Here is a 25,882-nt window from a genome sequence, read left to right on the forward strand (position 1 = left end):
GAGCAGGCATTCATTGAGCAGGCGAGCAGTCTTGCCGTGTGTCCAGTCGCAGAGCTTTATCTGGCTTACGAGTGGTACTTAGCTTCGTGCTCGGAGGGGAAGGGGGTGGGGGCTCAGCTGCCGAAGCGAAAGTGGTCACGCTTTTAACTTTTGTCGCTCAATAACTGGCACTATTTTGTTTTATGTGGCGGATTTATCGTTAAGCCGTACTCCTGCGTCAGCGAATTCAGAGTTTCTCATTCGCGTGCAGTACAGAAAGTCGCTCGTTTGGTGATCCAGTAACCCAGGGCAAAGCCGCCAGGATAATGTACGTCTCATAACATTGGTGAGTTTCATATTGCGTCGTTCTTGCAAAGTGCATCTCGCATTCGCTCAGGAAACGTAGACAAGCTGGAAGACAGCCAGGCCACGAACTGGCGCCAACAATTGTCCAAGCTCTGCGGCGCTCTATGTATTAAGATGTTTTCAAGCAATTAACGAGTGTTCATGCGTATGAAAGGTAAACCTCAATCATTTGCTACGATCCGTGCGTGTGACGGCAATGATTTTTACTTCAACTTGTGAAAATACGCCGAGGCATTTAACCACTTGAAAATGCTCGCAGACTCTATAAATAAGTAGAACACAACTTGAAACTAGCCGAGTCAAGCATTTCCTTTCGGGCCGCTGAAGCCGCAGATAATTTCTCCACACGCTCATGGCGGAGGCACTTAAAGAATGCTGAGAGAGGGCTGAGAGCAAGTCATGGGTCCTCTCTCGTGCGCTTCACAAGAGCTGTCCAAACACGGCAGGGAAAATATCCGCCCGGCTTTCAACAAATGCCAGTTCCACAGATATGAAATAGGCGGAGGGCGTTCATTATTTTCTTATCAAAACAAAGGGCCTGGCACAAACCATGCAACAACAACAAAAAACCCGCTCATCCCAAATGTCAACACACTCCTGTCTCTCCCCACCCACCACGTCCATCTCCCCCCTCCCTCCCCCCGAAAAAAAATCCCTATGCAAACATTTGCAACAAAAAAAATGCTGTTGTCCTAAGAGTACAGCCTCCAAAGCACCGTGCAAACATTTGTGGAGTGCAATGTCTAGAATTCGCCAAGAACGAGACCAAAACAGCCCGGTCCCGAGGCGCGCAGAAGGTGCTGCGAGCCGTGACGAAAACAGACGACGCAACGAGTCGGGCAGCCGCAAGAAGGCACAGATCACGGGACGCCTGGGGAAATCGTCTCATTGTTCACAACTTACCACCCGGGGAGCCTCGGCGTTTATCTTTTGCAGTCTAAAGCAAACGGACACACACACTCTTAGGTTTTTTCGGTAAAATCACGTAGGTAAAAAATAAAATTAAAATTAATAAAAGTAATAATATAAATAAAATAATAAATTAATAATAAAAATCACGACGTTTCGGAGGCAACACAAGTCTCCGTCATCAGGTGGGACCGTCACAGCTAAATTTGCTGTATCAAGTGAGGCAGAGATTCCGAGATACAAGTTCTTAAATACAAGTTAAGGGGGAGGAGGAGGAGGGGGGGAGCTTATCAGAATGTGGTAGCCAATGAATGGAACGTATTGCATGAGTATGAATCCTTGCAGTCACGAAAGCTTCAAATCTAGAACAAACGGACACTCCCGATGGATGGACCGCATTTCGGCTTATTTTGCGTGCACATCACAGTCAGTGCCGAGCATGAGTCACTGTGTCAGCTATTATTCGCTATCATCATCATCATCATCAGCAGCCGTGGTGAATCCACTGCTGGTTGAAGGCTTCCCCCCCAAGGTCGCTGCCATTTCTCCTGAGACGCAATGCGGCCATTGTTACTCTTTGTTAATGTACCCCTGTCCACGAGTCTTACTCGAAACACACGAGTGCAAAAATGACTGCAGTGGTATGTTCATGCATGTCAGAGTAACGTTTAGCATTAAGGTAATTTAGTTAGTACTCTTAGGTTTTTTCGGTAAAGTCACGTAGGTAAAAAAAAAAAAGATAAAAATCAAGAATAAAAAATAATAGAAAAAATAATAGAAATAAAATAATAAATCACGACGTTTCGGAGGCAACACGAGCTTCCGTCTTCAGGTGGAACCGTCACAGCAGAATTGCTGTATCAAGTACAGCAGTCACGAAAGCTTCAAATCAAGAAGTAATTTAGTTCATTCAGATTCTATGGAACGTTACATAAAATACAAATGTCTCTCTAATTGTTTATGCTCCGATTTATATTTGCCTTTTTTTCTATCCTCTATTTCGATTGTTTTGCTTTATCATTTTGGTGACATGAGGTCACTCTTGCAAATAAGGCCCCATCCTGGTCTCGTGAGTTCACGGCTGGTGAAACAAACACATTTAACTTGAATCTTGATTGAAAGCTTTCGTGACTGCAGGAATCCATACTCTTTGGTTCTTTCGGTAAAGTCACGTGGGTAGAAAATAAAATAGATCACGACGTTTCGGGCGCAACACAAGCGTCCATCATCAGCTGTGTTGCGCCCGAAACGTCGTGATTTATTTTATTTACTACCTACGTGACTTTGCCGAAAGAACCAAATTTAACTTGACTTGCGTACACTCCTGGTACAACAAACAAACCCTAACCTGACTTGCGTACACTCCTGGTGAAGCATTAAGTGCGGGGTACGATCCCCTGACTGTTTGATTCTCTGCACGGCTCTAGGTAATTGCTCTCAGGTCACAATGTAGACCACAATGTTGTTGCTGTTGTTGTACGTGCAAAGCATTCACGTGGGAAATGAAAGCATTCGCCAATAGCCGTCAGTAATCCTTTTGTGACAGTGGAATACTATATAATACTACGACACCGCACGAATGTTTTGTGAAAGGACAAAGGATCTCTCCATTTAGCCTTACCGACTCAGAGGCAATACATATCCACGCACACACGAGATGCAAACGTGCACGAACCCACGCATGCAGACATGTACATGAAGCCACGTGTACATGTGGGCATACATTTGAAGCAAAGACGCAAACAGAGAGACAGAGTTTAGAGACACATGCCTATGCGTTAGGGGGGTGGTGGTGCGGTTGTCAGGGTTACACTCACACACACACTCACACACACTCACACACTCACACACTCAGACACACTCTCACACACACACTCACACACACTCACTCACACAGACACTCACACACACACTCACACACACACATACACACTCTCACACACACTCACACACTCACACAGACACTCACACACACACTCACACACTCACTCACACACACTCACACACACACTCACACACACTCACACACACTCACAAACACTCTCCCACACACACCCTCACACACTCACACTCTCACACACTCACTCTTACAGGCATATAAAGCCACGCACACAATGCACAGTAACACTGCAGGCTAAAAAGACGAAGATCCCCCGCCGCGTAGCCCTGCACGGGCTGCTGGGGCAAGTGCCGTGAGCGAGCACCTGTGAACACCAGCACGACCCCGGCCGCCTTTGTCTCCCCACTGCCTCCCCCTGTTAGGCCAAGTGCTATTGGCGAGCACCTATGAAGGCCGGCACGGCACACGAGGGGGCGGGGTGGCCAGCAAACACGCCCGGCCGCCTTTGTCTCCCCCAGCGGCGATGTTTACGCATTGTATCAGTTACTCATTTGAGGCTGAGTCGACCTAGGGGGAGGAGAACCCAGTACCGGGTTCAAATAACCGCCACCGTTGTCGGTGGCCGTGAGATGGGGGAATCGAACTCGGGTCGCCGGGTTCGTAGCGCAAGCGTAGCGCTAACCACTACGCCACCGCTCCCCGCACGCATTGACACGAGGCCAGAGGTCGCAAACGGGTTTTGATTCCTTACCCGTACCCGGCCGCACCAGGGTCGCAAATGGGTACCCGTACCCGAACCCGGCCGGGTACGGGTACCCGTTCCCTACCCGTACCCGTACCCTACCCGAAATGAGTGACAAACGGTTACTCACCAGTGACTCACGGCCTACCCGTACCCGTACACGGCCGCACCAGGGTCGCAAACGGCTACCCGTACCCGACCGGGTACGGGTAGCCGGGTATCGGGTAGGGTACGGGTATCGGGTACCCGGTTGCGACCTCTGCACGAGGCCGAGCTGCCCCGAGGCGTTCTCGAGACGCGCGGCGTGCTTAGCAGAGCGAGCAAACAGAAGACTCGAGACACCGGCTGGGGTGCGCGCACGTGCGCACGTGCGCGCGCGTGCGCACGTGCGCGTGCGTGCGTGCGCGTGCGTTGTCGTCGTTGTTGTTGTTGCGACGCCGATATACAAATACCTTTCTTCAAGGAGAGGCATCTCTTGAGGCGGCGGTAGGCGGCCTTTGGGCAGAGAGCCTGGTAAGCCAGCACACCGGCCGAGCAGAGGAGCAGACCCCCGGCTTCAGGCATCGAGACTCGTCGAACAACGCAGCGCAGCGGCGAACCCAGCGCCCTCCACCCTCGAAGCGAGCGACGGAGATTCCCAGGCGAAGCGAGGAGCCTCCAGCCACCCCGGCGGCACACGAGCGCAGCACCGCCGCAGCCGTTCTGCAATGCCTCTCTCCAGCTCACAGCTTCTCTCTCTCTCTCGCTCGGACTCCTCTGCCTGCCACTTGGAAAACGCTGCAACTGCTGTTGACGCTTTGCAGCGCAGAGACGGCAATGCTTGCACTCAACGCGCTCCGCTGATGATCGTTGTTGGGTTGTTGTTTTTTTTACCGCTGCTGCTACTACTGCACGTGTTGTGCTGCGATAGAGGATGTGGGGGGTGGGGGAGTTCTTTACCTAAGCCGCAGACTTCTCAAAGCGACCTGTCATTCTTCTCATCTGTAATTGCGTGCACGGTATCAGCGTATTGACGCGTGCGCGTGAACCAAACCCAAAAACGCGCGTCTCAAAATTCGCGCGCACGATCCGGAGGGAGGGGGCCGCTGGAGACAAGGAGCCGGCAACCCACCCACCCACCAGGCAACCCACTCACCCACCCACCAGGCAACCCACTCACCCACCCACCAGGCAACCCACCCACCCACCAGGCAACCCACCCACCCACCAGGCAACCCACCCACCCACCCGGCAACCCACCCACCCACCCAGCCGGCAACCCACCCACCCAGCCACCCACCCACCCAGCCACCCGGCAACCCACCCACCCGGCAACCCACCCACCCAGCCACCCGGCAACCTACCCACCCACCCGGCAACTCACTCACCCACCCACCCGGCAACCCACCCACCCAGCCACCCGGCAACCCACCCACCCAGCCACCCGGCAACCCACGCGCCCGCCTGCTCGGCCGCCCGGCTGCTTCGGTAGACGTCGTCAGCTGAGCGAGCACCCGAGCAGCTGCTGCTGCTGCTGGCCCCCAAAAACGGAGCGCGACGTTGCGAATTCCCCCCCAAACCGCGCCGGCAGCTCTCTCCGCTGTAAAAAAATGTTTTGGGAAAAAAACAGCTCAACGTCTGAAGCAGCTAGGGGTGGGGCGGGGAAGGTGGAAAGACGACAAAAAAATCCATCCCGGAACGACGGCGGCCAGGCTTGCCAGCGGCTGCGAAACCCCCCAAGCCGACCCGGCCCAGCAGAGGATTGCACCGGCAACTGATTAATCCGACACTGTGTGAACCCCTCCCCCTCCTCCTCCTCCTTACAACACACACACACGCGCGCTACGCTTGCACATCACCTGAGCATCCCCCCCCCCTCCCCCACTTTGCGGGAGGAATGGGGTGGGAGGTTGGAAAATATATAAATAGAATTCCAGCTGATCCAGGCAGCTCGACTCACGGACGCGAAAGGAGCTGTGGGTGGTGCCAGTGCAGGCAGGCAGACAGGAGTGAAGATTCCAAGAACACAGGATGAGATGTTACTATCCTTTGTGCAAGCACTTCCAAGAGTTCATGAACAGTGAGCCTGGTGAAATTTGGGGAGCGCATCGTCAGTAGTGAACCTTTGGTTCCTAGGGTGTTTCGGCCTTTCATACTATACACCCTCCCCAAAGGCGGCCAGCGACAGGGTGATCAATCCTACGCTTGCGTCCCATTCCCACGAGTGAAGGAATCTGTAATCGAAGCGACCGTACGGATCACAAGCTCCCGCTAAACGTTACCCCCTAATTCCCGTTACCCCCTATTCCCGTTAGCCCCTTGCCTTTCAATTTTTTTTTCACCAGGGTTACCTTCGGTTAACAAATTCTGGCTTACATCCAAATAGATAAGACCGGCAATAATTAAGCGTGACATTTAAGATGTATTTTCTTGGTTCTTTCGGTAAAGTCACGTAGAATGGAAATAATTAAATGATTAGATTTTCACATAATAAAATAATTCCCACGACGTTTCGGCCACAACGCAAGCAGCCGTCCTCAGGTGGAGAGCAGGTCTGTCGAGTAGACAGAGTCAGTGGCCGAAACGTCGTGAGAATTATTTTATGATGTTTTATTTTTATTATTTTATTATTTCCATTCTACGTGACTTTACCGAAAGAACCAAGAATATGACTCCCTGCAGTCACGAAAGCTTTAAATCGAAATTTAAGATGTATTGTTGTCGCTATCTTGTGTCTTTAAAGCAAACCGGGGGAAAAAAATCATAGCTCATGTTTGCGATTGTTAGTTCGTGTGTACGGTTACCCATATTAATACACCCGTGCACAAAGACAAAATATCATTATGTCAAATGAAGACAAAAAGGAATTTTTGAGAGTGCCCATGAACACAAATATTGACCTACATAATCACGAGGCAAGATCCCACGGGAGCCCTATACCTCTCACGTTTGGTGAAGATTGATATGTTTGTAGTTTCTGTGTGATGAGCATGCACTGACGTGTACATATATACCGTACGTACGGTGCCACACAATATACGCACACAGTACGTGCGTGTGTATATATTTTAATCTATGATTTTACAATAGACTTCTTTGTGCATCTCTTCACACGATGACAATAGCTGTGACTCAGTCCATGGGCTCGATCTAAGATTGTATTGAAAGAACCATTGTGCAAAACCAGTCCCGAACGCAGTTAATAATGCATGCCCCATTTCTAAGAAATAGATAACGATAAAAGCTTATCCTTATTTTTAATCCACAAGAGCTGGAGTAAGTAAGTAAAAACAAATATATGCTGACAAAAAAATGGTTTACAAACAATATTAGTCCTGGGCCTAGGGCAGCCATTGTCCATTTATCAAACAGCACTGATGCTAAAAGGTTCGCAGATCCAACCATTAAATGTAGAACGGCCACTTTCCCATTTTATGAAACAGCAATTACAACACTGGCCCGTGGCCAGTGGGGCCTACGCACCACGTGGACGTCTCCGAGTAATCTAATTCACTCTGGAAATATTTACCAGCAGTCACACAAATCCCTGCCAACTCTAATGGGGGGCGAAACCTAATCAAATCGCGCCCCCCTCCCCCCCACTCTAACATTGGTCATGATTAAATGGCAGAGCATCCACTCTGTCCGTTTTTATTAATTCCCAGTAAACAATTCTGTTGGGAAGAAATACATGCTTTGGAGAGAAAAAAATCCCAATACGATATATATTAATATTGAATCCATGGGGGACTTTCACAAGTAAATTAATTAATGTTTAAACTGTGATTTAGTTAGTTTCGGTACGATATTTTCAAAAGAGCGGTATTTGCGATATGTTTTTTGGAGGAAGAACTATTACATGTCTGGGTTTTTCATCACGAACTCAATGTATGCATTCCTCTAATCACGTGTATTAGAAAAATGGCAAAGTCTCCGGTTACATTATTTTGTTTTAATACTCAACAGATGTGGGTCTCTTGTTGCAAATATAGACTTTTTAAAATCGTGTGTGTGCGTGTGTTCCCGGAGGCAGGCAGGCAGTCTTTAAAAAATTGCCATTTTATTGTGCACACAATTTAGGTCCTCCCCCCACCACCCCGCTTACTTAAGCCGCCAATACAAAGAAAGTCTGATTACTGGAATTTAAAAGAGACCAAAGATTCGGAGTTTGCTGAGACTTTTCACACAAACAGAATTGCATATAGAGAGGGGCGCATTTAGCAGAACGGGATTAGGTTTACACTTCGAACACAGCCTCCCCAGTCTTACGCTCTGAGCAGGACGTAGTAAATGACATCGAGTTCCAGATGTCCAAATGTAATCATCAGGGACTTTACAGTGTCACGCAGTGACAATGAAGGTCATGCACGAACCCACCCACCCAACCGCGGATGTTAAGTTGGTCAACATAAACAAAAATGGGAAAAAGTCCATATCTCTCCTTGACATTGTTGTAGATTATTCTAGTACATCAGCCTGCAGAGAAACAGACATTCGTGTCTGTTTTTGTCATCCACAATGTCATGCAACAGGACTATGAGATGTGTGGACGATAAGGTTATGCTAATGTAACCTCTGAACAGACATGCATACGCATGTGAAAATGCAACCACAAGGGCGACCTTCCATTTAGCCGTACAGTCAGAAAAATAGATGTTTAGTGAGCACCTATTAAGACACCAAATACAAAAAAAACTGTGCAGTCGGCACGAAGTGCACAGAACGAGAGTGAGGAGGCCCTCGTTCAGCAGCAGATTGAAAAAGGGTCTGTAACATTTTTGTTGCAATCATTATTATTATTTTTATCTTATTGCCACTGATGTGCACAACCAATAATTGAACTCAAGTTCCTAGGTCCTGTCATTGGTCCCCTCGGGCAACAATTTTATGTAAGTATTTACTTATTTGTGATGTGCAGTGCCTTGAAACCCTTGTACTAAGTTGCTTAATACATCCAAATTATGACTATTGCTTCTGTGAGATATTAAAACATGATTTGTAGAAGGTATATGACCGTGTTAACTGTGGTCGTTTGGGCACCTGGTAAGGATGCCCCCCGATAGACGCCCCCTGAACTCTACCGGGCAGCAGCACGTCCCACTGGGCGAAGACCAGAGGTCGCAATCGGGTACCCGTACCCTACCCGATACCCGGCTACCCGTACCCGGCTGGGTACGGGTACCCGTTTGCGACCCTGGTGCGGCCGGGTACGGGTACGGGTAGGGCGTGAGTCACTGGTGAGTCACCGTTTGTCACTCATTTCCCAACGTCTTGTCTCTTCTCACAATTCAAGTTCCTAGAATCAACCCACCCGCGCCTGCAACATGGCTTCATCCCAGAGGTCACAATCGGGTACCCATACCCTACCCGATACCTGGCCGGGTACGGGTAGCCGGGTATCGGGTAGGGTATGGGTACGGGTACCCGATTGCGACCCTGGTGCGGCCGGGTACGGGTACGGGTAAAAAATCAAAACCCGTTTGCGACCTCTGGCGAAGACCTCGGGGCCGGCCCAGCACACGCTGGCAGGAGGACTATGTCGCTCGGCTGGCCTGGGAACGCCTGGGAATTCCCCAGGAAGAGTTCGAGTCTGTCGCCAGGGAAAGGGAGGGAGGTCTGGACCGCCCGACTCAGCACGCTGCCGCCACGACCCTCACCAGGACAAGCGGATTGAGAAACGAACGAACGAACGAACAAATGGTGGTCCATCTTCTTGGTTCTTTCGGTAAAGTCACATGGAAGGGAAATAATAAAATAATAAAAATAATACATTCTTAAATAATTCTCACGACGTTTCGGCCACAACGCAAGCAGCCGTCCTCGGGTGAAGAACAGGTCTTTCGGAAAGACAGCGTCTGAATGAAACACCACCAGGCTTGGCAGCGTATATTTAAGCTGGGTTGGAGGGGGAAGAGCGCCTTGACAAAATAATTTGCATATCAAGAGGAAAAAATGGTAGTTCACTTTACTCCAGTGACCCGGGTGCTGCTGCGGGGTCCACTTTCTGCCCCGCCTCCTTCCCCCCCCCCCCCAATTATCTCCCCCCCCCCTACAGCCGAGCCCTACTACACACTACACTATACACTACACTATACACTACACTATACACTACACTACACACTACACTATACACTACACTATACAATACTATACACTACACTATACACTACACTATACACTACACTATACACTACACTATACACTACACTACACACTACACTATACACTACACTACTACACACTACACTATACACTACACTATACACTACACTATACACTACACTACACTATACACTACACTATACACTACACTATACACTACACTATACACTACACTACTACACTATACACTACACTATACACTACACTATACACTACACTATACACTACACTATACACTACACTATATAACCTCGTGCCACGGCAGATCTCTCGCCTACTTCAGCAGTTTTGTCTTGCTGTGGTTGACCCACCTGATGACGATTGCCTGTGTTGCGATCGAAACGTCGTGATCTATTATTTTTCTACCGACGTGACTTTACCGAAAGAACCAAAGAGTATGAATGTTCAATGTATATCGCACCAGATGTTGGATTTGCCAGCTATTGCCAGCAACTACAGGCATGGCAAAATAGATGACGGTGCAAAGCCTGCAAGTACTTACTGGCAAAAGGGCCCCGACTGGAAGGAACTCTACATAGTCCCCTCCAGAGGGTTTCTGGCCTCCTCTTCCATGCTGGTCACACGTCCTTGGCAGAGGTGTGAGGACCCACACTTTACACGACCGCACGTGACCTGGCAATCAACGAATAGCGGCCCTTGTTTGAAACGAGATTCAATTGCGTTCGGAAGCTTTTTAAATCCTTTATATTAAGTTCACTTGCTTGCGCGCTTACGACCGTGCAAATCTTTCGGTCGTTTTTTAACCCACTTCCCGTGATCCAATCAAGCTGACATTTTGCACACAGACTCGTTGTGCGTGACAATTTATTTTCGTGAAAATTTTTTCCAAAAATTTTACACTTTTTAGGATTTTTTTTTCATGTTTAATTTCAAATACCAATGTGATAAAAATGAAACTCTTACTCAAGAAAAACAGAAATGAATAATAAAATAAACTAATGCATTTGCATGCGGATTATAACATTCCAATTAGTCAAATAGTGTGTTCAAGAAGTCACACACAATAAGACATTACAACTGGGAGTCATAAAATATCTAATTTCAAGTCCATCTTAAGACGCTGTACAAAAACTAAGACGTGCACATCGCAGGGAACGAATAAAGCAGAGCGATATTCGTCGTTAAACACCAACATCGGCATGCATTTTATATTTGTTATAAATGCGTACACAGTAGCACAGCGAATACTGCCTAACAGCATATAATCAGGTCCTAGGATCTGCACTCAATCTGTAAATGCATACGCTGCACTGTCACAAAAAAAATCATGAAATATAAATCATGAAATTAAAATGACGTCAAAATGTGATTGCTGCGCAGATTAATCTAATTAAAATCAGGCGTGCATGCGGCAGCCGATAATGCAGCCGTATCTGCCTGTTGTCTTCTGTTGCTTCAGAGTGCTTCGTCCAGACATTTAGGGACACAGCGAGGCAGGGGAGTGAAGGAGGAGGATGAGGCAGTAACTTAATTTGAGGGTGGAGGGGGGGTAGGCTTGCTGAAACAGATCCAGAAGCTGCCTGCCTTCCCAGCCCACTCGCAACCATTATCCATGGCAACAAATGGTCAGTGGTACACGGTTTGTTTGTTACCCCCCCCCCCCCCCATGTTTGAGATGATGTTTGCCTTCAGTTTGCTGTGACTTCTTTCGCTTGTGAACACAGGGCCAGTGGCAGCCGAGGGCTTTTCGTCGTCATTCGGTGGATCTGCGAGTTCACGCGACAAGCGGCGGCGTGTGCACACGCGATGGGTCCACGTGCAGGCCTCGCTGTGCACGCCACACACGAAGCACCAAGCCGGCAATACAAGCGAGAGCCGCTCTCGATCGCCACGAACCACACACGCACACAGTCCGGTCATCCACGCAGCAGCAACAGCAGCAACAGCAGTGGATGTTGGCTAACCATCGAATTCCAGATGGTCACTGGCATGCTGCGCTTTCAGATGCGCTTCTGCGGCCGTCCCGGACTCTCTTCATTCCGATCTTTGGAAGCCACCGGAGCTTTGCACTTTTCGTATGGTTGGATACGTACGGTGCAAATGAAGTTCAACGTACATGCATACATCATCAGTCGCCCCACACTGGCGGATGAACGCGACTAATAGCCTCAACAAACCAAAACCACGTCTCTGTTCACGCTGCTACGTCTGCCCACCGGCAGTGCACGCCAGCGGATATCATTAAACATTTACGTAGCTTAATGCGTATTAACAAAAAAAAGTAACGACAATAATGCAGCATGTGCAAAACAGATTAGGATTAGCAACAATAATGATATTGCCAACTGTTTACCCGAGAGAGCCCTCTCTGAGTTTCAAGACTGAGTCTTTGCAGGATTTCTGCATTTGGGTGTTTGGCAAAGGCCCATCCATAAATGTTTGGCATGTGAGAGGTGACCGGTGCAATCACAGCAAGCCCACACACACACAGCAGTTACACTCTTCTACTCTGAGTGATAAACGACCAAAATTTAGACTCACTGCTTCCTGCATTTCTCATTCTCCCCCGACCCCCCCCCCCTCCCATGGCTTCCCTTGCAATAGCAACACATCACCTTGATGGGCGCTCACCTGGGTTGCATAAAGGACGTCGGCATTCCCAGACGGGTGAATAAAACTGGTGCTCAAAACGAACGCATGGGCGGATGCTTGCTGAGGAACAGAGGACGTGCTTGCACGAGGGCAGACAGGTGAGCGGAGCATGTACGCGAGTGGGCACGTGGTGGAGGCAGGCTTTGACTGTGCATGTGCGTGCGAGTCGGTCAACCCACGGCACCTGAGTGCGTCTGTCCCGTCAGCTCCTGTCAGCGGAGCCTTCCGACACTTCACGTCGCCTCTAAATGCACCTAGCCTGGCACAAGCGAAGTGGAGACGTTAACCGCCACTTAGCGGCGATTGGAGGGCCGCGATAGTTTGGCGCTATGAACCGGAGTTCGTTTCGCTTCAGCGGCTAACGCATATTGGCGATCACCTGAACCGATCCTGGGCCTTCCTTAGGTTTATTCAGCCTGAAGTTATTACCTGCTGCGTGCGTAAACGTCTTCACTGGAAAGGCAAAGGCGGCCGGCCGTAGCGCTCACCGCACCACCCCTCTGCGCACCGTGCCGACCTTGACAGGTGCTTCCAAACAGCAATTGGCCCAACAATTTGCATGGCTGTAAGGCTGTAAGGGGAGTGGGGGGAAGGTGAATCTTTGTCTTGTGTGTGTTGGTGCATACAACAAATTATCCTTATGGCGGTACCCCGGGGTACCAAATAATACAAAATGGCCGAGGCAATTAAATATTTTATTTCTGGGACACTTTTTTTCTCCAGGGGTGTTACTTAACTCCACGATTGGGGTACCAATCAATCCAAAATCGGTGCCACTCCGCGATGTCGAAACGCAGCGAGGACGATTGCGCCGAAACCCTGAACGCTCGCGGTACGCACCGTAGTGGTGCATCGTGCACAGCTCGTCGAGAAGAGTCGATTGCCGCATCGCCGACCATCAACAGACTAAAAACGACTGCATCACGGACATTGTGCGAGAGCCGGGGTACTGCGGTACCCCGGGGCACCGCCATAAAGTTCATATAACGACGCAAGGCCCGATCCACAAACACGAATGAGACATCACAACGATGCACGACTCCGCGGTTATCCGGCTCGAACACCCGAATGCCAAATCGTCGCCGTTAGCTCTGCATCCACGTCATCAGCTGCGCAGAAGCAACACTAAGAAGGTGCGTACCTTTGCTGAGAGATGGGCTGGCTGTCGCCCGGCGAATCGCCTTCACCCACTCCTCCATGTCACCCTGGCTGCTTGCCATGAGCAGATACGACTCGTGGTTTGACGACATCCGATCGCGGTCGGCACCTGCGGCAAGGGACGACAGCGGCGGCCCGTTTGGCTTCAGAGGCGGGAGAGGCTTCAGAGCGCCGCGCATTTCACCCATCGTCGTGACCGGGTGTAAAAATGTGCGCACGACAATTGCCAAATAACGCGCGAGGCCAAGGTCGTGGCCACGGCGTTGGGATTTGTTTGAGCGTTACCAGAATGGTGATCTTTGTTTCGGCTGGAGGGATGCTATGAGCTGTTTCGGCTCTTTTTCACGGGTGTCCAGTATGGGCATGCTGGATCAACCCCTACCACTGTTTCCAAGACGATTACAAAAAGCCAGACCCCTTCTGTGGCTTCAAGAAAAACTTTTAATGAAAAAAAATGTGTATGTACATATTAATGCGGCGAACAAATTATTGGATGAGCTTAGTGTATCCCAATATTTAAAATAAAGCACTTAAAGAAATGATGTTAATACGAGCCCAAAAGTTGCCTCTCTTCCACGTTGCCCCCATGTCGCCATGAACTGTTTCCCAGGGTGGCCCATGTCAAACTGTGTGCAACTCTCTGAGCAAAGTGGCCAGAGCAGCCCAGCTGAAGTGGACCGCATGCTCCACTTGGACCCAAACGTTGTCCACAGAATGCCGCCGTGTCTGGCTATCTTGAAACAGCAGCGTGGAAACGTGGAGTCGATACGCCTCGTGCTAAATCTCAATGTAATCTGCTAGCAATTAACGAATGCTGCTTCACCATGAGTTTCAATCCATTCCCTCTCCGATGCCCCCTACTTACGGCATAGATGAAAAGATGAAGGTCATGGATAGACTTTCCAAATGGATGAAAAGCATCTAAATCAGTTAATAAGCATATCACAATCGAATCGTGATTTTTGCCTGGCATATATTAAAGCGGTCCATAGAAACATTTATCATACAAGATGAACAAGCATTGATGGAAGCTTTTTGATTATGGCTTTGATTATAAAAAAAAAAAATCTAACACGTTCTTTTTCATGAACAGGGATTTCAAAAATATAATTGGCTTTGTAAAAGTAAATACTGCATACATTTAATCATAACCTTAAGTCACGGGCATTAAAAAAGTATAAGAATAAATGAACAGACGATTTAAAGTTGTAATCCTATACCTTAACGAAGAGCAACACACAAACAGCCATGCTCAATTGAGCACGGGTAATGGTCATCTCCTGTTGAGGGGTGAGTGTTTCCACAGGACAACCATAATTTACGTCCCCACAAAGTGGCACGGATTTTATCGACCCCAGACGGATGATGAGCCGAGTCAAACACCTGACTGAGAAATGAACTTAGAATCTTTCCGATTGCAAGTCACGCACTCCATCCCCCATGCCACCCGTCTCAACTTAAACAATGAATGTTTAGGACAAAATCAAAACTACTGAGCTCATGTGGAAATAGGCTTCCTACTTCCCCAACTAGGCACGAACAGACGTATATTTGATGTAAAACAACACGTAAGGCACTGAAGTTTCAAAACATGAATAAAATATATGCAAAGTCGTACAATAAAACGATCTGTTTCATGGCTTTTCTACCTCGAGTAAATGCACAAATCTACAGCTCAAATAAGCAAACTACTTAAACATCTCTGCAGTGCAGCGAGGTCTCAGAGTACGTGGAGAGGGTTAGGTTCCGTGTACCCCGCGCAAGCAAGACATTCGCGTAAGTTGGAGGTTGCCTATACAAGTAAGCAGAGATGTGGACTCGAGTCATGTGACTTGGACTCGAGTCAGACTCGAGTCATGAATTTGATGACTTGCGACTCGACTTGGACTTGCATAACAATGACTTTGTCCCACCTCTGAGATGTGGACTCGAGTCATGTGACTTGGACTCGAGTCAGACTCGAGTCATGAATTTGATGACTTGCGACTCGACTTGGACTTGCATAACAATGACTTTGTCCCACCTCTGAGATGTGGACTCGAGTCATGTGACTTGGACTCGAGTCAGACTCGAGTCATGAATTTGATGACTTGCGACTCGACTTGGACTTGCATAACAATGACTTTGTCCCACCTCTGAGATGTGGACTCGAGTCATGTGACTTGGACTCGAGTCAGACTCGAGTCATGAATTTGATGACTTGCGACTCGACTTGGACTTGCATAACAATGACTTTGTCCCACCTCTGAGATGTGGACTCGAGTCATGTGACTTGGACTCGAGTCAGACTCGAGTCATGAATTTGATGACTTGCGACTCGACTTGGACTTGCATAACAATGACTTTGTCCCACCTCTGAGATGTGGACTCGAGTCATGTGACTTGGACTCGAGTCAGACTCGAGTCATGAATTTGATGACTTGCGACTCGACTTGGACTTGCATAACAATGACTTTGTCCCACCTCTGAGATGTGGACTCGAGTCATGTGACTTGGACTCGAGTCAGACTCGAGTCATGAATTTGATGACTTGCGACTCGACTTGGACTTGCATAACAATGACTTTGTCCCACCTCTGAGATGTGGACTCGAGTCATGTGACTTGGACTCGAGTCAGACTCGAGTCATGAATTTGATGACTTGCGACTCGACTTGGACTTGCATAACAATGACTTTGTCCCACCTCTGAGATGTGGACTCGAGTCATGTGACTTGGACTCGAGTCAGACTCGAGTCATGAATTTGATGACTTGCGACTCGACTTGGACTTGCATAACAATGACTTTGTCCCACCTCTGAGATGTGGACTCGAGTCATGTGACTTGGACTCGAGTCAGACTCGAGTCATGAATTTGATGACTTGCGACTCGACTTGGACTTGCATAACAATGACTTTGTCCCACCTCTGAGATGTGGACTCGAGTCATGTGACTTGGACTCGAGTCAGACTCGAGTCATGAATTTGATGACTTGCGACTCGACATGGACTTGCATAACAATGACTTTGTCCCACCTCTGAGATGTGGACTCGAGTCATGTGACTTGGACTCGAGTCAGACTCGAGTCATGAATTTGATGACTCGCGACTCGACTTGGACTTGCATAACAATGACTTTGTCCCACCTCTGAGATGTGGACTCGAGTCATGTGACTTGGACTCGAGTCAGACTCGAGTCATGAATTTGATGACTTGCGACTCGACTTGGACTTGCATAACAATGACTTTGTCCCACCTCTGAGATGTGGACTCGAGTCATGTGACTTGGACTCGAGTCAGACTCGAGTCATGAATTTGATGACTTGCGACTCGACTTGGACTTGCATAACAATGACTTTGTCCCACCTCTGAGATGTGGACTCGAGTCATGTGACTTGGACTCGAGTCAGACTCGAGTCATGAATTTGATGACTTGCGACTCGACTTGGACTTGCATAACAATGACTTTGTCCCACCTCTGAGATGTGGACTCGAGTCATGTGACTTGGACTCGAGTCAGACTCGAGTCATGAATTTGATGACTTGCGACTCGACTTGGACTTGCATAACAATGACTTTGTCCCACCTCTGAGATGTGGACTCGAGTCATGTGACTTGGACTCGAGTCAGACTCGAGTCATGAATTTGATGACTTGCGACTCGACTTGGACTTGCATAACAATGACTTTGTCCCACCTCTGAGATGTGGACTCGAGTCATGTGACTTGGACTCGAGTCAGACTCGAGTCATGAATTTGATGACTTGCGACTCGACTTGGACTTGCATAACAATGACTTTGTCCCACCTCTGAGATGTGGACTCGAGTCATGTGACTTGGACTCGAGTCAGACTCGAGTCATGAATTTGATGACTTGCGACTCGACTTGGACTTGCATAACAATGACTTTGTCCCACCTCTGAGATGTGGACTCGAGTCATGTGACTTGGACTCGAGTCAGACTCGAGTCATGAATTTGATGACTTGCGACTCGACTTGGACTTGCATAACAATGACTTTGTCCCACCTCTGAGATGTGGACTCGAGTCATGTGACTTGGACTCGAGTCAGACTCGAGTCATGAATTTGATGACTTGCGACTCGACTTGGACTTGCATAACAATGACTTTGTCCCACCTCTGAGATGTGGACTCGAGTCATGTGACTTGGACTCGAGTCAGACTCGAGTCATGAATTTGATGACTTGCGACTCGACTTGGACTTGCATAACAATGACTTTGTCCCACCTCTGAGATGTGGACTCGAGTCATGTGACTTGGACTCGAGTCAGACTCGAGTCATGAATTTGATGACTTGCGACTCGACTTGGACTTGCATAACAATGACTTTGTCCCACCTATGAGATGTGGACTCGAGTCATGTGACTTGGACTCGAGTCAGACTCGAGTCATGAATTTGATGACTTGCGACTCGACTTGGACTTGCATAACAATGACTTTGTCCCACCTCTGAGATATGGACTCGAGTCATGTGACTTGGACTCGAGTCAGACTCGAGTCATGAATTTGATGACTTGCGACTCGACTTGGACTTGCATAACAATGACTTTGTCCCACCTATGAGATGTGGACTCGAGTCATGTGACTTGGACTCGAGTCAGACTCGAGTCATGAATTTGATGACTTGCGACTCGACTTGGACTTGCATAACAATGACTTTGTCCCACCTCTGAGATGTGGACTCGAGTCATGTGACTTGGACTCGAGTCAGACTCGAGTCATGAATTTGATGACTTGCGACTCGACTTGGACTTGCATAACAATGACTTTGTCCCACCTCTGAGATGTGGACTCGAGTCATGTGACTTGGACTCGAGTCAGACTCGAGTCATGAATTTGATGACTTGCGACTCGACTTGGACTTGCATAACAATGACTTTGTCCCACCTCTGAGATGTGGACTCGAGTCATGTGACTTGGACTCGAGTCAGACTCGAGTCATGAATTTGATGACTTGCGACTCGACTTGGACTTGCATAACAATGACTTTGTCCCACCTCTGAGATGTGGACTCGAGTCATGTGACTTGGACTCGAGTCAGACTCGAGTCATGAATTTGATGACTTGCGACTCGACTTGGACTTGCATAACAATGACTTTGTCCCACCTCTGAGATGTGGACTCGAGTCATGTGACTTGGACTCGAGTCAGACTCGAGTCATGAATTTGATGACTTGCGACTCGACTTGGACTTGCATAACAATGACTTTGTCCCACCTCTGAGATGTGGACTCGAGTCATGTGACTTGGACTCGAGTCAGACTCGAGTCATGAATTTGATGACTTGCGACTCGACTTGGACTTGCATAACAATGACTTTGTCCCACCTCTGAGATGTGGACTCGAGTCATGTGACTTGGACTCGAGTCAGACTCGAGTCATGAATTTGATGACTTGCGACTCGACTTGGACTTGCATAACAATGACTTTGTCCCACCTCTGAGATGTGGACTCGAGTCATGTGACTTGGACTCGAGTCAGACTCGAGTCATGAATTTGATGACTTGCGACTCGACTTGGACTTGCATAACAATGACTTTGTCCCACCTCTGAGATGTGGACTCGAGTCATGTGACTTGGACTCGAGTCAGACTCGAGTCATGAATTTGATGACTTGCGACTCGACTTGGACTTGCATAACAATGACTTTGTCCCACCTATGAGATGTGGACTCGAGTCATGTGACTTGGACTCGAGTCAGACTCGAGTCATGAATTTGATGACTTGCGACTCGACTTGGACTTGCATAACAATGACTTTGTCCCACCTCTGAGATATGGACTCGAGTCATGTGACTTGGACTCGAGTCAGACTCGAGTCATGAATTTGATGACTTGCGACTCGACTTGGACTTGCATAACAATGACTTTGTCCCACCTATGAGATGTGGACTCGAGTCATGTGACTTGGACTCGAGTCAGACTCGAGTCATGAATTTGATGACTTGCGACTCGACTTGGACTTGCATAACAATGACTTTGTCCCACCTCTGAGATGTGGACTCGAGTCATGTGACTTGGACTCGAGTCAGACTCGAGTCATGAATTTGATGACTTGCGACTCGACTTGGACTTGCATAACAATGACTTTGTCCCACCTCTGAGATGTGGACTCGAGTCATGTGACTTGGACTCGAGTCAGACTCGAGTCATGAATTTGATGACTTGCGACTCGACTTGGACTTGCATAACAATGACTTTGTCCCACCTCTGAGATGTGGACTCGAGTCATGTGACTTGGACTCGAGTCAGACTCGAGTCATGAATTTGATGACTTGCGACTCGACTTGGACTTGCATAACAATGACTTTGTCCCACCTCTGAGATGTGGACTCGAGTCATGTGACTTGGACTCGAGTCAGACTCGAGTCATGAATTTGATGACTTGCGACTCGACTTGGACTTGCATAACAATGACTTTGTCCCACCTATGAGATGTGGACTCGAGTCATGTGACTTGGACTCGAGTCAGACTCGAGTCATGAATTTGATGACTTGCGACTCGACTTGGACTTGCATAACAATGACTTTGTCCCACCTCTGAGATATGGACTCGAGTCATGTGACTTGGACTCGAGTCAGACTCGAGTCATGAATTTGATGACTTGCGACTCGACTTGGACTTGCATAACAATGACTTTGTCCCACCTCTGAGATGTGGACTCGAGTCATGTGACTTGGACTCGAGTCAGACTCGAGTCATGAATTTGATGACTTGCGACTCGACTTGGACTTGCATAACAATGACTTTGTCCCACCTCTGAGATGTGGACTCGAGTCATGTGACTTGGACTCGAGTCAGACTCGAGTCATGAATTTGATGACTTGCGACTCGACTTGGACTTGCATAACAATGACTTTGTCCCACCTCTGAGATGTGGACTCGAGTCATGTGACTTGGACTCGAGTCAGACTCGAGTCATGAATTTGATGACTTGCGACTCGACTTGGACTTGCATAACAATGACTTTGTCCCACCTATGAGATGTGGACTCGAGTCATGTGACTTGGACTCGAGTCAGACTCGAGTCATGAATTTGATGACTTGCGACTCGACTTGGACTTGCATAACAATGACTTTGTCCCACCTCTGAGATATGGACTCGAGTCATGTGACTTGGACTCGAGTCAGACTCGAGTCATGAATTTGATGACTTGCGACTCGACTTGGACTTGCATAACAATGACTTTGTCCCACCTCTGAGATGTGGACTCGAGTCATGTGACTTGGACTCGAGTCAGACTCGAGTCATGAATTTGATGACTTGCGACTCGACTTGGACTTGCATAACAATGACTTTGTCCCACCTCTGAGATGTGGACTCGAGTCATGTGACTTGGACTCGAGTCAGACTCGAGTCATGAATTTGATGACTTGCGACTCGACTTGGACTTGCATAACAATGACTTTGTCCCACCTATGAGATGTGGACTCGAGTCATGTGACTTGGACTCGAGTCAGACTCGAGTCATGAATTTGATGACTTGCGACTCGACTTGGACTTGCATAACAATGACTTTGTCCCACCTCTGAGATATGGACTCGAGTCATGTGACTTGGACTCGAGTCAGACTCGAGTCATGAATTTGATGACTTGCGACTCGACTTGGACTTGCATAACAATGACTTTGTCCCACCTCTGAGATGTGGACTCGAGTCATGTGACTTGGACTCGAGTCAGACTCGAGTCATGAATTTGATGACTTGCGACTCGACTTGGACTTGCATAACAATGACTTTGTCCCACCTCTGAGATGTGGACTCGAGTCATGTGACTTGGACTCGAGTCAGACTCGAGTCATGAATTTGATGACTTGCGACTCGACTTGGACTTGCATAACAATGACTTTGTCCCACCTCTGAGATGTGGACTCGAGTCATGTGACTTGGACTCGAGTCAGACTCGAGTCATGAATTTGATGACTTGCGACTCGACTTGGACTTGCATAACAATGACTTTGTCCCACCTATGAGATGTGGACTCGAGTCATGTGACTTGGACTCGAGTCAGACTCGAGTCATGAATTTGATGACTTGCGACTCGACTTGGACTTGCATAACAATGACTTTGTCCCACCTCTGAGATATGGACTCGAGTCATGTGACTTGGACTCGAGTCAGACTCGAGTCATGAATTTGATGACTTGCGACTCGACTTGGACTTGCATAACAATGACTTTGTCCCACCTATGAGATGTGGACTCGAGTCATGTGACTTGGACTCGAGTCAGACTCGAGTCATGAATTTGATGACTTGCGACTCGACTTGGACTTGCATAACAATGACTTTGTCCCACCTCTGAGATGTGGACTCGAGTCATGTGACTTGGACTCGAGTCAGACTCGAGTCATGAATTTGATGACTTGCGACTCGACTTGGACTTGCATAACAATGACTTTGTCCCACCTCTGAGATGTGGACTCGAGTCATGTGACTTGGACTCGAGTCAGACTCGAGTCATGAATTTGATGACTTGCGACTCGACTTGGACTTGCATAACAATGACTTTGTCCCACCTCTGAGATGTGGACTCGAGTCATGTGACTTGGACTCGAGTCAGACTCGAGTCATGAATTTGATGACTTGCGACTCGACTTGGACTTGCATAACAATGACTTTGTCCCACCTCTGAGATGTGGACTCGAGTCATGTGACTTGGACTCGAGTCAGACTCGAGTCATGAATTTGATGACTTGCGACTCGACTTGGACTTGCATAACAATGACTTTGTCCCACCTCTGAGATGTGGACTCGAGTCATGTGACTTGGACTCGAGTCAGACTCGAGTCATGAATTTGATGACTTGCGACTCGACTTGGACTTGCATAACAATGACTTTGTCCCACCTCTGAGATGTGGACTCGAGTCATGTGACTTGGACTCGAGTCAGACTCGAGTCATGAATTTGATGACTTGCGACTCGACTTGGACTTGCATAACAATGACTTTGTCCCACCTCTGAGATGTGGACTCGAGTCATGTGACTTGGACTCGAGTCAGACTCGAGTCATGAATTTGATGACTTGCGACTCGACTTGGACTTGCATAACAATGACTTTGTCCCACCTCTGAGATGTGGACTCGAGTCATGTGACTTGGACTCGAGTCAGACTCGAGTCATGAATTTGATGACTTGCGACTCGACTTGGACTTGCATAACAATGACTTTGTCCCACCTCTGAGATGTGGACTCGAGTCATGTGACTTGGACTCGAGTCAGACTCGAGTCATGAATTTGATGACTTGCGACTCGACTTGGACTTGCATAACAATGACTTTGTCCCACCTATGAGATGTGGACTCGAGTCATGTGACTTGGACTCGAGTCAGACTCGAGTCATGAATTTGATGACTTGCGACTCGACTTGGACTTGCATAACAATGACTTTGTCCCACCTCTGAGATATGGACTCGAGTCATGTGACTTGGACTCGAGTCAGACTCGAGTCATGAATTTGATGACTTGCGACTCGACTTGGACTTGCATAACAATGACTTTGTCCCACCTATGAGATGTGGACTCGAGTCATGTGACTTGGACTCGAGTCAGACTCGAGTCATGAATTTGATGACTTGCGACTCGACTTGGACTTGCATAACAATGACTTTGTCCCACCTCTGAGATGTGGACTCGAGTCATGTGACTTGGACTCGAGTCAGACTCGAGTCATGAATTTGATGACTTGCGACTCGACTTGGACTTGCATAACAATGACTTTGTCCCACCTCTGAGATGTGGACTCGAGTCATGTGACTTGGACTCGAGTCAGACTCGAGTCATGAATTTGATGACTTGCGACTCGACTTGGACTTGCATAACAATGACTTTGTCCCACCTCTGAGATGTGGACTCGAGTCATGTGACTTGGACTCGAGTCAGACTCGAGTCATGAATTTGATGACTTGCGACTCGACTTGGACTTGCATAACAATGACTTTGTCCCACCTCTGAGATGTGGACTCGAGTCATGTGACTTGGACTCGAGTCAGACTCGAGTCATGAATTTGATGACTTGCGACTCGACTTGGACTTGCATAACAATGACTTTGTCCCACCTCTGAGATGTGGACTCGAGTCATGTGACTTGGACTCGAGTCAGACTCGAGTCATGAATTTGATGACTTGCGACTCGACTTGGACTTGCATAACAATGACTTTGTCCCACCTCTGAGATGTGGACTCGAGTCATGTGACTTGGACTCGAGTCAGACTCGAGTCATGAATTTGATGACTTGCGACTCGACTTGGACTTGCATAACAATGACTTTGTCCCACCTCTGAGATGTGGACTCGAGTCATGTGACTTGGACTCGAGTCAGACTCGAGTCATGAATTTGATGACTTGCGACTCGACTTGGACTTGCATAACAATGACTTTGTCCCACCTCTGCAAGTAACCGACCCACAATTCGGGGTCCGTGTTGTATGAGCGAGTCCGCGTACTCTGAGCCCCGCCGTGTACTCGGAGACCTTAACGTATCAACAAACCGCTTCACATTCGATTTAGGAGTCCAACTGGCGATGTGAGTGGCTTTTGCATAAACTTTAACTTGGTCCTCTAGGCTTACAAAAAAAATAAATGCGGTCTCTTATCTGAGCAAATGTGGAATGCGGACTCCCAAAGGCGTTTGGCACTTTACTCACACATTTATGAAACACGGGGCAGAAATATCCAATCACCGAGCACGCTGAGCATTGTATTGCTATTCATAGCACTTTGACTTCACCGCTTTACGTGAAATAACTCGCGGCTGCTGGAAACCCGATGACGTTTGAGCCGAACAAATTTTTCTTCATCAGGAAGAAAACAAACTACGCAGACTTGATTTGAAGCTTTCGTGACTGCAGGAATTACTCTTTGGTTCTTTTGGTAAAGTCACGGAGAAAGAAAATAAATTAAATGATAGAATACGACGTTTCGATTGCAACACAAGCAGCCGTCATCAGGTGAACTAAATTTGAGAGAGAGACAAAACGCAGACACGGAGACATACAGACAGACACGCAAGCAGTGTCTATGTTGTGTTTCTCTCTGCTTGTGTGTCTGTGTTGTCTCTCTCTCTGTGTGTCTCTGTGTTGTCTCTCTCTGCTTGTGTGTCTGTCTGTGTGTCTCCGTGTCTGTGCTCTCTCTCAAATTTAGTTCTACCTGATGACAGTTGCTTGTGTTGCAATCGAAACGTCGTATTCTATAATTTAATTTATTTTCTTTCTACGTGGCTTTACCGAAATAACCAAAGAGTAAACTATACAGAGTGTCTACGTATTATTTAAGATATATATATAATTAGGTGGCAGTCTGAGCTAGGTCTATAAAACAATATATATATTTGTGAACACATGCGAACTTGGTAGTTAACGTGCGATTCTAATTCCGCTAAGCCTTCGCGAATTCACCGCCGTTGTAGGCGCTGCACGTTCCATCGATAATTCCGCGTGTTCCACCAGCGTCTCGGCTGTGGTTGTTCCGAAAGCTTCCGCCGGGTTCCGTTTTAGAGGTCAACGAAGCCTTTCCTTTGTCGCCGTACACTTTTATTTCTCACGTAAACCCAAAAATTCTGACAACACTCACGTTATAAAATGATGAACGCTACCTTGTATGGGCACCCAACATATTTACGTTCATCAAGATTCTGCCAAAAAAAAAAAATCCGCAAAATTGCGCTGTCAACATCGACGACAATGTGACAGCCCGTAGAGAGAAATGACATCCTTTAAAATCTTTCATCGTCAAACAAGTGGTGCAATTTTTTTGTTCTACCTCAAGATAAAATGTTCTTCACTCACGTCTGTTAAACCTTGCGTCAACTGGCACGCTTAGCATGCACGGACGCGTACATGCGGGTCGTGTGTGTGTCTCACGTGTAACCCTGCATTGAACGGAAAGAAAGATAATGCCTAATGTGGCAGCGTCCCACCGTTAAATCCAAACTAAAGTTTAAACTATTTTTTTTATCTTATCGAGCTCTTTTTCAGAAGCAACCTGGCTATCACAAATGGTAGCCCAACGAAGCGACCTATCAGGTGGAGATTTATAGCAGCCAATATTCTCTAAACGCGTGATGTTGATTTTAAATGTGGAGGGAAAAGTGGAGGATCTGGAGAAAAATCCACACGACCACGGAGAGAGAGACACATG

At 47.8% G+C, this 25,882-nt stretch overlaps 1 protein-coding gene across 2 annotated transcripts in view; it reads right to left on the reverse strand.

Moving 5' to 3' along the window:
- Nucleotides 1-25,882, reverse strand: part of LOC144934138 (rho GTPase-activating protein 24-like) — a 75,146-nt gene that overhangs the window by 24,758 nt on the left and 24,506 nt on the right. Inside the window, exon 4 of one of the 2 annotated variants that reach the window (XM_078859609.1) lies at nt 13,732-13,857. In XM_078859609.1, coding sequence (XP_078715735.1) covers nt 13,732-13,857 — 126 coding nt within the window. Of the gene's footprint in view, nt 1-4,288; nt 4,700-13,731; nt 13,858-25,882 lie in introns of those variants that run through there. The other variant, XM_078859608.1, reaches the window with a different exon arrangement.

Source organism: Lampetra fluviatilis, chromosome 9 (genome assembly GCF_964198595.1).
Source record: "Lampetra fluviatilis chromosome 9, kcLamFluv1.1, whole genome shotgun sequence".
Taxonomy (NCBI): Eukaryota; Metazoa; Chordata; class Hyperoartia; order Petromyzontiformes; family Petromyzontidae; genus Lampetra; species Lampetra fluviatilis.